Consider the following 15,587-nt stretch of genomic DNA (forward strand, 5'->3'; position numbering starts at 1 on the left):
ACTTTGGAGGAAAGGGAGATGAGGAGAAAAGCAAGGAAAGAACTAGACGTATTTTTTTTATTTTAAAACCTATATATCCTTTCCCGTTTCCAGACTACTTAACTATAGTTGGAGAGGAATATTTTTTTCATAATGGATGCTAGCTACATTTCAGAGTTGCTGGAGGCCCCTTTAAACAACTTACAGCAGTGCTCAATGTTTCAAAATTAAAAAGTTTGTTTACAGAAGGTAAGATTTCCCTGAAGTGTATTAAATAAGCAACTCCCACCTAAAAATCAAATTGAAATACTGATTCAGTACAACATCTGTGCTTTAGGTTCTAGCCACCAGTTGCCATAAATTAGTTTTGAGTATGTTTGCATTTAACTTTTTCCCCTTTTAAGGAGCTAAGCATGCCATAATGTTCCTGCTTAGCAGAGAACAGTTGCAGAATTTACCAGCTGCACCTTTAACTGTTTGATATCCTGTAAGCAGAACTAAGTTCTGGAAATGTTAGGCTGATGTAACAGTGCTTCATACGGAGGACATTAGTTGTTCCTAGATTAGATTCATAAAATGTAAACAGGTTCAAGATTGCAATCATGCTAACACCACCTTCCCAACAAGAAGAAATTTATCTATTAATCAGTGTCTGTAGGAGCTTATTACCTGTGCTTGTGTTTTGTAAAGTCTGTCTGAAAATGCAATGCTCTCTGTGTCCCAGGAGACAAGTCATTGAAGATCATCAGGTATGGTGGTAATTTAATATGAAAAGTATGAACAGATCTGTGCTGCAAATAAATAGCCACTTTACATGCTGATATTTTCAGCACAGGTATAGGAATATATTTTGTTTTTATATCTCCCAGTGAAAACAGGAGATCATTATAAATTACTTAAGACTGTATTTTTAGTAACTTAAAGTTATACTCTGTTGCATTTGCCTTGTTTGTAGGTTTTTCTGGGATTTTTTTTTTAACAGGTTGCTAATTAACATTTTATATTCATTTGATAGTGTAGATTTTATTTGTATGAGACAGAACAAATTGAAACCATTCTGTATGAGATGACATTGCGTAGTCAGAATGAAATGAACTTTGTTGATAGCCATATCTTTGTATGGTATTGTGAATATAGTTTCTGCCTTATAGTTTTAAATCCTAATTAATGGATATTAATTAATCTCCTTCAGTCTGGAGAAGAGGAGGCTCAGGGGGGACCTTATCACTCTCTATAACTACCTGAAGGGAGGTTGTAGTGAGCTGGGGGTCGGCCTCTTCTCTCTTGTAACTAGTGACAGGACGAGGGGGAATGGCTTCAAGTTGCACCAGGGGAGATTAAGGCTGGACATTAGGAAATATTATTTTTCTGAAAGAGTGGTCAGGCGCTGGAATGGGCTGCCCAGGGAGGTGGTTGAGTCACTGTCCCTGGAGGTGTTCAAGAAGCGTTCAGATAAGTGTTGAGAGACATGGTTTAGTGGGGTTATTGGTGGTAGGTGGGTTGTTGGACTAGGTGATCTTGTAGGTCTTTTCCAACCTAGCTAATTCTATGATTCTATGATAGATCTCTTAGGATTGGAGGCATTTTTGAGAGCTGTCCTAAGACAGGCTTTTATTATTATTGTGCGCCAACTACTTTTTGTTTTTCTGTGTGCCAGTGTGGGTCTTTGAAGAGAGTTGGCCATTACTGCTATACTTCAGGTTTGTGAAGGTGCTTGTGAGGGAAGGCTGTCAAAAAGAGTCATGGCATTTGGTAATCCCACTTGTAATCCTTTTTATTGAACATCTCAAAGTGGCTTTTGTGTTACAAGAGTGAAAATCTGACCCATGTGTAGCCACAGAGAAGTATCTTCTCCTGCTACATCCGCAACAAGCTAAAATGTGATCTGTAGTGGAAAATGATGAAAAGTCTCTTAGAGAAAAGAATCTGTATGTAAAGGTCGGTACTGTTTCACTACCTGCATTTACAAATTGTGGAGTCTGCAAATCTGCAGACTCTACATGTAAATGTCCCGATAGATCTGCTGTCCAACTGTCCTCCAACCTTTTCTGATATGTAGGTTCTGGGACTGTTGGCTTTACTTCTATTCTCTTTTCTGCTTGCCAGTGTCTGCCAACACATGCCTGGCATTAAACCTCTTCAGAATGAAAAAGGAGGAGTCCACTTTTATCCTGAAGCATTGATGAAAGGTGGTTCTACTTCAGCTGTTGGAAATGTTAACGAACGGCTTAAACCCAGCTGAATATAGACTGTGGTACAGACTGCTCACAGCTGCTTTGCTCTGCTCTTTTGACGGCAGGCTTTTTGACCCCCTGGAGTTTTCCATTTCTCTCCCTTTTTCTTTGTCTTTTTCTCTCATGCTGACTGCCACCCATGTGGTATTTCCTTCACGTTCTTTCTCTAGCCAGAAAGACTGGAGATAATTCCCTTGAGATACCTGGGTCTTCTGGAGAGAGCTGTCAGAAGCCATTCAAGAATCTTTCCTTTCCCACAGGCTAAAATCACACACTGGGAAAAGAGTCACAGATCTGCAAGACTACCAACCTAGTAATATGGCAGTTGTGTTGTTTCATCAGTACTAACCTACTGTGTCCGCTTACTGCACACAGAGATTTAGCTCATCCCGAGAACTGGTTTCCATTTGTCTCAGCTTTGTAGCACTGAATAAATTTTGTCTTTTCTTAATGAATTAAATATAAGAGCAAGGTGTCTGAATTTGCTTTGTTGTTCTGTCAGAAAACGTTCTGTATATATGCCGAATAGTTGTTGTTTTTCACAGATGCACCTGAAATACAACTTGACTACATGAATCACACTGATGTGTAGAATTTAATTGCATTGTTTACTTTAATGATCTTCAAAGAGCCGAGAGCTTTTGAGTGTTATATTTGGAAATGTTAAATCACTTCGCATACACTGCAGCAGCATCAAAAACACACAAAAAACAGCGCACCTTATCACCTCACCGTGCTTTTGTGTGTAATTCAGTTTGTTAAGGTGTTTGATGTTGATTTTGTTTTGCCCACCACAGGTTTTGGCTGAGCTTTGTGATGCCTCATTAAGAGATTTGTGATTGAAGTCTGAAGACTAATCAGGGGCTTCTAGCGTGTGTCTGTTCAAGGAGACCTTTCAGTGTTTCGTTTGGAAAGCATAGCAGATTTTAGCGTTGCATTTGTCCTTTGACCTAAGTCAAAAATCCATTTATCAGTTATTGAAAGAGGATGAAAACTCGAAGTAGGAAAAAAACACCTGCTCTCCTCTGCCTCTAAGGTGTGTTGAAGAAAAGTTGTGCATAATAATGGGAAAAACTGCTCCATAACAGCTTCCCTTTGACTGCATTTGACAGGCTGCATGCAGTAAATGATGAGATAATAGGATATTTTATGAGCTGCGCAGTTTTAGCAGAATGAGTTGTGCTTCTGGCCTTATTGTGAGGATTGTTTGTAGGGCTTCTTTTCCTGTGTCCTTGTGGTTGAAGTTCATGCCCTGGAGTGGAGATGAAACTCTGGATGGATGACAGCAAAATCCAAAAGGCACAAAATCCAAAAGGCGATGTGTCTGTACCTTGTTGAACTGCTTGACCAGGCTGCTGCTGCCAGGCAGTCTAATTAGCACTCACTTAGTTAGCACTTCGTACCCACTGCGATGGATTGGCTACCACCAGGAAGGCTCCACAGCCCATTGCACCACCCCTCCAGGTCAGAGCTGCCCTTTGCATCCAAGGGAAGCCTGCTGGGATCCACAGGCGTTCTGCCAACGCAATGGGGAGTGGGAGTGTTCAGACAGAGAGGAAGTGCTTATTCCATCTCCTTCTTAGCTAAAATGTGAGCCATTAAACATTTGTTTGCTGTCTGATTCCACATTTTTTATCTCCATTTCTTCTATGCTTGATCAGGAGGACTAGATTGCCTAACAGGCTTTCATTTGGTAATTCAGTTTCATTGGTAATTTCAGTAGTGAGTGTGTTAGTTGACAATATGCACAGGTGTGCAGGGATATAAATTAATTTTAAAAAATACGTTTCTGTATCCTCGGATCCAATCTGAGACTGGTGTATTTGGTCAACGGCTCTGGTGCTTGAACTATACTTACACTGTCTGTATCTGTAAAAGTAGTCAGAAACGTGCTGGTTTGATCATCGTCCTGCTGATGGACCATTGTGTTTGTGAAGGAAATGTCTTATTTACAGAATGATGCACCAGTTTGGCTCTGGCACCTGAGTATGCATAATGAACTTTTGAACCTGCAGTACAGCCTGTGGGATTGATACTGTTCTAAATAAGTGAGCGTTTGGGGTTTGCCTGGACATGATGTAATGAGATAATTGCAGAACCATTTGGCTTTTAACCGCAGACATAACCTTTTTTTTTAATGTACTTTATTTAGCTTCATGAAATAAAAAGGCATTAATCTCGAGTCACTGCTGCTTCATCACATACTGGATGGGATGACACAAAACTCCTCCGAAACTTAGTTTTAAAGAATGTCAGTGTTATATTTAAGCGTCTCCAGCAGGAGGCTTTCTGTCTGGAAGGAATCCTGAAGACATTTGCGCTATAGCAGTGCAAAATGAACTGTTACAGCAATGATTTCTTTTGCGTGTAATGTGGTTCAAGACAGGGTGCAGCAGCTGACTGCTTACCTCTGCTGTTGCAGTGGTGGTGTATGGAGATCCAGGGTGTTCCATGTGTGCTAGCATTTATGATTTTTTTCAGCTGTGTTTCATCTAGTAGAATTGGTGACAATGTATTAGTTGCGTTTCTTCCAAGCAGAAATGTTGTGCCCCAAAAAACTGTGTAATCCAAGAGGTGCGTGTTACTTCCGCAATTTTGTGAAGTATTGCAAGAGTGACTGTAATAGGAACAGTAAGTTTCAATCTGGAGGTTTCCATTGTTGTTATTATTTGGATACCTACCACAGGAGTGTATCCACGTTAGAAGTCAAATACTAATTTAATAAGATTTGATTGTCGCTAATCATATGCATAAAATAAAGTGTGTGCACCCATTGTCTACCAGGTATGGGCAGAGCCTTACAAATAACTGTTGTTAAATATCTATATGAAATTGTGATAAAACTGTTGATTTTGACTGACCACTAGATTATTAGACATCTAATGGATTAATCTTACATTGCCTTCAGATTATGGATGTTTTTAATATGAAATAAATACCACTTAAACATTTAGCTGTTTACAAGTCAGGGGAATACAGAGTTGAAATGACCATACTTGTCTCCAAATCTTTAAAGGAAAACAGAAATGTTGTACAGGGAAGACAGCTTAATTACCTACAAAGTACAAGTTTGGTATCTTGATTCAGAATAAAGAAATAATGATTGAAAGACAGTAGAGAGAAAATTGTTTAAATTTCTGCCTCAACGACAGGTAATGCGTAGCCTAGATTAAAGTGCAGTGGTTGTCCACCTATGAAACATTTCTAGCAGAAGATGGAAGCTTGAGTAATGTTGGAAAAGGAAAATAATAGTCTTTTGAATTAAACGTGATACAGAACTTGATGTTGTCCACAGTGAACGTTTTCAAATAGCACTTATTTTTTCCTTTTTTTTTCATGTGTCCCACAGGTCATAAATGTTGATGGAACAATGAGGAAAACCCTCTTAGAAGATAAACTTCCACATATATTTGGGTTCACGCTGCTGGGTGATTACATCTACTGGACTGACTGGCAGAGGCGAAGCATTGAAAGAGTTCACAAGATAAGGGCGAGCAGAGACATTATTATTGATCAGCTGCCAGACTTGATGGGCCTTAAAGCAACAAGTGTTACCAAAGTTTTTGGTAAGTGCGGTTAATCATAGAGTGAGTCTGAAGTAGTTTCTAGAAACTCTTGCTTTCACTAAGCAGCTGTTCATCGCTTGTAATGAGAAAAACGATGGTCTTTGGTGTTTGAAATATTTTAAAGGAAAGGTTCACCTGGTTTTGTAAAGTTGCGAAAATATACTGTTGCAAAAGAAATCTGGGCTTCCGTTTTTTTAGTGATATTCAACATAAGTCCTCTGCAGCTTCCACTGCACTCTGAATTTTTGTGAGAAGAATTTTATTCCTGGCTCTGATCTATAGAAGTTCTGGTGCTCGTAGGATTGCACCATTTTTAGTTGTCCTTTTCCACTAGCAAGTCCCAGTGTTCTTCCATTGGCAGAATACTTTTTACTACCTGGAATGGTACAGGCAGAGTTAGTGGCTGTTACAGAGATACCTGAATGCAAATGGCACTCTAATTTTTAACATATCTCAGCAATTAAATAATGCCCTGAGAGATTAGCAGGCAGACTGAACTACAGAAAACTCTCACAAGCATGTGGAACTCTTCATCTTACTTGAAGGATGGTCAAGTCTTCGGATTGTAACTTGGTATAAGTTGACATCAGTCTGTATGTCTTAAAAAGGGAAAATTAAAAGCTGGATGAGACTGATCTTGGAGATATTTTTGTGATAGCATGTCTTTAGCTAAATCCCTGGTTCCAGCTGATGGAGAAAGACACTCATTTGTCTTTTGATCCTTACTTTCCTCCTCATTCCCATGCTGCCTGGTCACGGTCCTTGGCTTGAACAAAATATGTGAGAGATTGTAGTGATTAAACAACTGGGAAAGTTGCAGTTATCCACTTCTTTTCACATTATTTTGTATCATTGAACTCAGACGCATCTTTTAAACTGATGATTTCAAAGAGGTATAAAGATGGAGTACTGGACCAAAAACAGCCAAGCTCAATATGGATAATTGCTTGCCTTCGGTAAAGGAACTAGTCTATGGGGGAGCTATAAAAATTTTTCTGGCTGTTCTTCATATATAGGAAAGATAGGACCAGCCTCCTAATGCCTGGCTAGAGGAAAAGAACCAATTTTGAACGACTCTGTTAACAACCCATAGTGTTTACTTATTTTGAAAATTTATAGTTGCACTGCATTTTCACTCAGCTTTACTCTTCTGCTTCTCTCCATCTCCATAATACACCAATATCTGTTTTGTTTTGTTTTTAAGGAACTAATCCATGTGCAGAGAACAACGGAGGCTGCAGCCATCTGTGTTTCTTTACACCACAGGAGACCAGGTGTGCCTGTCCCATTGGCCTTGAGCTGTTGAGTGACATGAAGACTTGCATCATTCCTGAAGCCTTCTTAGTTTTCACAAGCAGAGCAGCAATTCATAGGATTTCCCTTGAAACCAATAATAATGATGTTGCTATTCCTCTTACTGGAGTCAAGGAGGCATCTGCTCTGGATTTTGATGTTTCTGATAACAGAATCTATTGGACTGATGTTAGTTTGAAGGTATTACTGACATGTGAATTCCCTGAATATAAAGCCACAGAGCAGTTTCTTTGATCTAACAAAGGTCTCTGTTACATGATCTGTCCTGCAGTTGCTAATGTTGTCGTTGAATTGCATCCAAGGAGACTCTTGGAGATGAAGACAGTTGCATTGTTGAATGCACAGTTGGGTGACAGGCATGTTCCCATTTCAAATAAAAATCTGAAGTGATGTCTGCTCACACTGAATGCTGAGGTCTCGGATGCTGCATATGCTGCATCCGTATATGTGTTTATTGTAGAAATGCTGTTTTCATGTCACGTAGTAAGCTTGGCAACCCCCCAGGCTTTCTACTACCTTCCAATTTTGATTTGTAAGACAAGCCTACTTAATATTCGCTTCTGGCAAGTGAACTTTGTATTGGTTGCTGTTAGTCCATGGCTCCAGCTTTGCACAGAATACGCCAGGCAACTTGTCTGGTTTTCTCCGTGTCATGTTAATTGCCCCCTGCTCACCTCCATGTCCTCTGTGTCCTTGTGTTCCCTAGCAGTTTGAAATTCCCTTCTCATGTGTTTGGTTCATATCCAGGTACATGCTGAAATGAACATTGTGTTGTTTATCAGTGTTACTTAACTTTTTGAAGTGAATTAAGTAATGGTAGAAAGTGGGACATTCACTTCACTGGAACTGAATTTCTCTGCTGAGCCTCTTAATAAGTTTTCCCAAGTACAATTGTAGTTGTCTTGACGATGTACCTCAACCATAATAGGAAAAATTCACTTGTAGGGCTAGTTTACATAGCTCTTCAAGACTAACGAGGGTTGTGCTTCAGCACTAACAGTACTGAAGTGGATACCTTTACTCTAGGAACAGTGCCAATATAAAAAAATCAGTGTGTTGCAGACATGGTTTCTAAATAAATCTCAGGCAAGCACATGGAAAGCTGAAGCTGTGGTTGTCTTAACTATTTGTAGTGGAAAATGCATTACTTCAGCTGCATCACTCAGATCCTAGTCTGATTCTGTGTAGAACTGGGCAACATTTTACTTGTATATGGCCTCCTGAGTTATCCATCATACTGTACTTTCACATACATATTGCATACGTTTCAGCATATCTGAGTTTTCATTCTCCTGTCCCTCCTCCTTCTGCATCTTGGTAGCAGGTAGTGTAACTTAAGAGCTCTCCTCCTGTTTCCATACTGTTCTCCTTGATGATCATTACATCCTTGATGTCCTATAGCCGCTGGTTATGTGAGGACTCATTTTCAAAAGGGGATTATACTTTCTCTGAGGTGTGGGTTATACTTGTAAAAATACAAATTTTGACATTTGCCTTTAAAAACATAAAACATCTCTTAGTGTTAAGATGCTACCAAAAGTAGATTATTGTTCATTGATCCTGGGTGTTCCCAGTGATCTATGTGGAGGTTATTTCATTATTGGGAGTGGCTTATTTATGTGTATACATTCCTTGCCCTGTGATTTATTTTGCTGACTGTAGAGAGCTAAAATATAGATAGGATCAGCAAATTTGCTCAAGGTGACTGATGGTGAGAAAAAATTAATTCAGATTTTGCTGAACTGTGGCGTATATTCCTTAGACTTAAAACATTACAGAGAATTTAAATACTTCAATATATGTATAAATTTTTATGTACAAACAGAAGAGAGGAAGAACGGTCCAGGAAGAATCTGCAGATACATTGTGCTTTCTGAAAGTCATGTCCTTTTAAGGCACTTTGGATTGGTCATAAGAAACTGTCAGCCTTTCTGAAAATTCACGTCTTTTTATCCCGTAAATTGTTATATATTTTTTTGACAGCAGATACTTATTTTTGAAAAGTAACACCGATAGATTGTTTTTTTTTTTTTATAAGCTGTTTGTAAGCTAAACTTCATAACAATTACTTTTTCTCTTGGTGGAGAATCCATAAGTGCTTAAATATTTTTACTCAATTGTTTTCCAGACCATAAGTCGAGCTTTCATGAATGGCAGTTCTGTTGAACACGTGATCGAATTTGGGCTGGATTACCCTGAGGGGATGGCTGTAGACTGGATGGGAAAGAACCTCTACTGGGCAGATACTGGAACTAATCGAATTGAGGTAGCACGCCTGGATGGACAGTATAGGCAGGTCCTTGTGTGGAAGGACTTGGACAACCCAAGGTCTTTGGCTCTTGATCCTACCAAAGGGTAAGGGGCAGTGTTGTTTTTCTAAGCTTTGTTTGTTTCTACTTGGATGTGACAAGGTATTTGTCAGTTTATATACTTCCATTTCTTCAGGGTCTTAGAAAATATGATGAAGGCTTGTAAGCTCCAGAACCCTGAAGGTCACAATGAAAAAGAATTGTCAATCATATTTTTCTTCTTTCTTTAAAAAATAAGTGCTTTAATATAGGCTAATTAACTGCCTATAACTGCATGGTTATTCCCCCCTTTTTTTTTTTTTAAGCAAATTTAGAAAACAGTTGAACTCAATCTCTTGAAGTTGTAACATTTTGTTCTTTTGTTCCACTTCTCATTGCAGGTACATGTACTGGACAGAATGGGGAGGTAAACCTAGGATCGTTCGAGCTTATATGGATGGAACAAACAGCATCACTTTGGTGGATAAAGTGGGTCGTGCCAATGACCTCACAATTGATTATGCAGACCAACGGCTGTATTGGACTGACTTAGACACCAGCATGATTGAATCGTCAAATATGCTAGGTAATCTGGTGTTAGATTGCATCACAGAATTACTCCATCAAGTACAGAAATTTGCAATGGCCACAGTAAAGCAATTGAATAGTGTTTTAGTTGAATCCTTTGAATTATTGTCCTCCAGATGGTTGGTTCCGTAATGAACTGCCAAATCACTTATCATTTTCCCTAAGATGTTGAGTTTATTACATTTATTAGAATTAAAACCTGCATGTTACTAATTGGTGGTAAGTAGTAATTTGGAAAAATTGAAATAACACGGTTAATGTTAAATCTGCATGTGTATCTTGTGTATTTTCATATTTTCCACTAGGATTCCATTTATACTTGCACATGGTGTGCTATGGTTTAGTAAACTTTTATGTTGAAATCGGCATAATTAATTGAATGAAAGGAGATAATTTTGTTATTTTTGCAGCTGACATAGAGCATTTATATCTTTATATCACTGTTCTATAGTTATAAAATAGTCTTTAAGGTGTTAGGTGAGGCAGGTGTAAGTTCCTGTGTGAGAAAACAGCGGTTATGTAAGTTTCCAAATACCACTCAGTGAATCCATGGTAGGATCAGAGGTGATATCCAGAAGCTTATGACTTGACATCATAAATTCCATTTCCAAGGAGAGGCCTTTGTTAGATGGGAATCAGCACCTCTGGTATCCCAAGATAAAGAACAAGGCTGATGAGTCCAACATTAGAGTATTTAAGAAAACTCATACAGGTTTGTTGCAGCAATGCCCTGGTTGATGACACGCACTATTTCCCTGCAGCCCATTTGTATTTTTATATCTCCCATGAAAAGCTGCCAGTAGAATGAGATTTTTTTGAGGTGTTATTATGTGCCTATATCTTCCGAGTATGGGGAACCTACTCTAAGGGTTTATTTGCTTTTATCTGAAGATCCTATGCTTTAGTTGAGAGAGAGATAAGGAAGAAAGCTGGGAAAAAAACTGCTAACGGAAAAAAGACTTTCTCACCCATTTTGAATGAACTTAACTAGAAACTAAAATTGAACTGAATTAACTTACTAGAAACTAGATACAACTAGAGTTGTATCAGCATTTTTACTTACCCTTTGCACTTCCTTATGGTTCTGTACACATATATATACTGAGCTGCAGGACTTCGGTTTTAGCTGATGACCTAAATAGTTTTAAGTAATTACTTTGATAGGTTCTCAGTAGACCACTGTGTGTGTGCAAGAAAAACAAGTATTAGAAGGAATTGGACATTATTCTGGTGATTACTGTATGTCACTTTTGACTTACATATGCATTGTCTTGATCTCCAGCTGCAGTAGAACATTGGTGCTTATTCACAAGGTGGTGTTAGAGATGGATGTTTAGAAAAAGGATGTTCTAAAAAGCCATAACAAAAAGCCATTAAAGCTCAGGAGAACAGAGCTGTGCAGTTGTGAATTCCGAAGCTAATGGTGATTTTGCATTGCTTGTATACATGGCTTTGGGATAAGTTCTGCTGAATTAATGTTGCTATTTAGAAATCGCATTAAGGTTGCTTCTTTTTCTAGAGTTTTTTTTTCTCATCCAGTGTATCATCTGTCAGAGCTCTCACTAAAATTCTGCATTTACTTGGAGAAATAAAATAGCCAGAGGCAAACTTGGACTAGAAACTGATTGTGGTATTGAGAAGAAACATAATATTCAAATTATCTGTGGTAAATTAAACTAGCTTTTATGCGGAACCTATGGTTAACATTAATTTGTGGTGAGGAGGGGTGCTGAAGCTAACAAAGCTGTGTGCTTGTCTTTTTACTAAGCAGATTCTAAAGACTCGGGTAGGCTTCCAGCAAAGGGGCTCATTGGTTAAGGCAGTGTTGTTAGACTAGAACTGAAAATAGTGTTTTGTAGAATGTATTATTGGATATTTCTGTGAGTAAAGGAGATACGGTGCTGATGAAGGCTTCATCTTCATGTAAAGTGACAGAGATTCATAGAAGTTCGTATTTGAAAATGTTTAGGGGACTGATTTGTATTAAGACTTTGGTAGTGGATCTCTGGCAGAGGCCATCTAATGCTCTAGAGGTGTTAAATCTGTTTTGAATGTTTGCTAACTGAGCCACCAAGCGTGGCAGTGTTGGGATTTCTGCCAAACGGTTTCAAAATCATTTGAGGTTTCTGCGTGCTGAATTGCTCTGCAAATGGTTTGTTTCTTGAGTAAAATGCTGTAATTTCTCATAGTTGGTTCTCTTTGAATCTCAAGTTTGAAATTTCTTGCTGTTGTGCATATTGATTTTGTTGCTGATCTGATTGATTCTTGGAGCTGGTAGCATTCTTGAATATGCTTTTCGGAATCTTTTTGGGGTGTTAAGCATAAGAAGTAGAGCAGTATTTAATGAAATGGCACTACACTGTCGCAATTTCAAATTGCTCCATAGACAAGAGGTTATCAGGATAAGGTTTTTAAATGCAAATATGCAGGTTACTTCTTCAGCAGGTACTGCTTAATAATGAATCCCATGATAATGACTGGGGAAATTGAGTTTTATTTTAAAAAAAGGAATAAAAAGCCTTCTTTTTTAATGCCTATCATATTCTCCATTTCATGACCTGGGAATTGTGCTTGAGTTGATTTTCATTATTTTTGCAGGACAAGAACGAGAAATCATAGCAGATGATCTACCTCATCCATTTGGATTAACCCAATACAGTGACTATATCTATTGGACAGACTGGAATCTTCACAGTATAGAAAGAGCAGACAAGACCAGTGGGAAGAACAGGACACTTATTCAGGGCCATCTGGATTTTGTGATGGATATATTGGTCTTCCATTCTTCACGTCAGGATGGCTTGAATGATTGTGTGCAAAATAATGGTCATTGCGGTCACTTGTGCCTTGCAATACCAAATGGATTTAGATGTGGCTGTGCTGCTCACTATACCTTGGATCCCAACAGTAGGAACTGCAGTTGTAAGTCTTTTTTGTTTGCTACAGTATTCTTCATTGCTTCTGGCTCCCAGGTTGTTGTGATCCCTTTCAGTATAGAATAATGTGGGTTAGCCCCGGTTGGCAGCTCAGCAGCATCCAGATACTTGCTCACTAACCCACAGCGCGGGGGAATAGGATCAGTCAGAAGGGCACATGTGAGAAAATTCTGGTTAGATGGGAAAACAGACTCTATAACTTCAGATGCTACTCACTTCTTCCTCCTTTCCCCCAGTTTTATTGCTGAGCATGACATCATATGGGGTGGAACATCCCTTTGGTCCATTTGGGTCAGCTGTCCTAGCAATGTCCCTGCTGAACTTGTGCGGCCCTGCCTGATGGGTTGGTGGGACAACGTGAGAAGCAGAAAAGGCCTGGAGGCTGTGTAAGCACTGCTTGCCACTGACTAAATTGTAGGTGTGTTATCAACACTGTTTTGATCAAAAATCCAAAACATAGGACTGTACGAGCTGCTATGAAGAAAATTATCTCATCTGAAACCAAGACAGTTTCCACCCCTTATTCCCTACACTGTCACGCTCAGGTCCTGTGCTATCCCATACGTTCTCATTAACCACAACCTCTGTTCTCATCCTTTGATTCTCATGCACAGATATTATCCCCCTTATTATCCCCTATTATCCCCTTATATATATATAATGTATCCCTAAGGGATAATATAATATAGTTGTTCTTCACTGCCTTACCCATGGCCCACAGTCCCTTCGGAGGCATATTTGCTGCATCATGGCCTTATCTATGGCCACAGATGCTATGGGGGTGTACTCGATTCAGCGTGGACTTATCCATGTCCACAAATGCTTTGGGTGCACCTGTTCCATGTGGACTTATCCACAGGTCCCAGTTCCTCTGACTTGAATTCACACTGTGATTCCAGCCTGCCCGATACAGCAGCAGAGTAACAGCAGCAGTTCCCTGGCCATTTGCCAGCCCAGGGGCATGTCCATAGCTATTATCAAACTGTTTCCAGGCCCAGTAGAGTAAGATGATAAGGAGTGCAGCAAACAAAAAGAAAAAAGCAAACATCAGCCTCTAGTGAGTGCTCCCAATACACAGTAAGCAAGCAAGTTCTGTGGCATGAACAGGGCCTGCCAATTAGCAGCTAAACAATCATAAATTTAGTCTCACATGCTCCAGTCAAATCTGCTATTTATTGTCTCAAACTCTTCAAGCTTCATTGTGGGGGCCAGGAAGGACTGTTGTGGATTAAACCTGGTAGGCAGCTAAGCACCATGCAGCTGCTCACTCAGTCTCCAAAGCTGGGGTGTCAACAGGAGTTGTACTTCAGCACCAACCACTTCTAAAGCAGTTCAAACCCCTTCATACACTGCCACTATCTCCTGTTTGGAGTATAACAGGCCTCGCATCCTCTGTATGCCCAACTTCAAAACCCTAGGGGCTGACCTCAAGTCTCCCCTGCTGCTTTCTGCCAGAGGCTCCAAGTGGGGCCATTCTCACTGGCTGCAGTGTGGAGCACATGTTTTTGTATCTCATGCTGCTTGGCTGGCCAAAGGGATACTGTATGAACTATCTCCCATTTAATTTCTTCAAAGGCTTGTTGTTGCTCAGGGCCCTATTTGAAATTGTGCTTTCAGGTCACTTGGTAGGAGAGGGTTTACAGTCAGACTGTAGTACAGAATATGCATTCTCCAAAATTCCACAATGCAAAAGAGAGCTTGTGTTTCCTTTTTGATAGTTGGTGGAGAAATAGCTGGTATTTCATTGATCACAACTGTAGGGATCCGACAACTTCCATCTTAGCGTTCTATTCCTAGAAACTCAGTCTTCTGTGCAGGTTTCTTGATCTTACTTTGTTTTGTGGCAAAACTGGCTTTCAAGAGGATTTGGACTATTTTCTTCCTTTTCTCAAAAACTTGTTTAGTTTTCAGTGTGAATATAGTTGCCCATTTGAGATTTTATCCTAAATGTTCTTTGTCTCTTGTGTGTTGGTTTCTAGCAATATGTTTGACTGTGTGAGTCGCATTTTCTTATGCATTCTGGTTTGTCTTGTTTCAGCTCCTACCAATTTCCTGTTGTTTAGCCAGAAATCTGCCATCAGCCGAATGATACCTGATGATCAGCAAAGTCCAGATATCATCCTGCCTATGCATGGTCTAAGGAATGTGAAGGCTATTGATTATGACCCCTTAGATAAATTGATTTACTGGGTAGATGGGCGTCAGAATATTATAAAAAGAGCCAAAGATGATGGCACTCAGGCAAGTATACATGGCATATATAATTTTGTGTGGGTTGTTCTCTGCACTTTTATGACTCTCCCCTCCAGTCCCTTGCACCAAAGAATCATCAGTCAAAACTTCTCTCTTGCCAGCGCTTATTCATGTATATTCTGTTTATGTGTTAAAATTACAGAGGACTTTCAGGATTGTGATTTTAATGTATACACAAAGTAGTACAATAAAATACAGTACATCGTATTTATCTGAATCTACAAGCCTTGAACTGTGATGTTTAGCTAAGTGTGGGCAATGAAGTAAGGGAGATTCGCTGGCTGAGTTATATTCAAGACAGAAACAGTACTGTAAAATCAATATTGTTCGTGCCAATAGTGTGATCGTATTGTCATCATTGTAAGTAAAGCTCTCGCAAAATGAAGACTCTCTCTATCCAAGCTGTAGTTAAATCCTCATTGAATGTAC

General features: G+C 39.4%; 1 protein-coding gene across 2 annotated transcripts in view; it reads left to right on the plus strand.

Annotated features, from left to right (window-relative positions):
* The window catches only part of LRP5 (LDL receptor related protein 5), a 136,948-nt gene that overhangs the window by 100,171 nt on the left and 21,190 nt on the right, over positions 1 to 15,587 (plus strand). For both annotated transcript variants that reach the window (XM_021401770.1, XM_021401771.1), the window contains exons 8-13: positions 5,563 to 5,779; positions 6,984 to 7,273; positions 9,222 to 9,448; positions 9,783 to 9,967; positions 12,568 to 12,891; positions 14,944 to 15,146. In XM_021401770.1, coding sequence (XP_021257445.1) covers positions 5,563 to 5,779; positions 6,984 to 7,273; positions 9,222 to 9,448; positions 9,783 to 9,967; positions 12,568 to 12,891; positions 14,944 to 15,146 — 1,446 coding nt within the window. The remainder of the gene's footprint in view (positions 1 to 5,562; positions 5,780 to 6,983; positions 7,274 to 9,221; positions 9,449 to 9,782; positions 9,968 to 12,567; positions 12,892 to 14,943; positions 15,147 to 15,587) is intronic.

This window comes from Numida meleagris, chromosome 6 (genome assembly GCF_002078875.1).
Source record: "Numida meleagris isolate 19003 breed g44 Domestic line chromosome 6, NumMel1.0, whole genome shotgun sequence".
Classification (NCBI taxonomy): Eukaryota; Metazoa; Chordata; class Aves; order Galliformes; family Numididae; genus Numida; species Numida meleagris.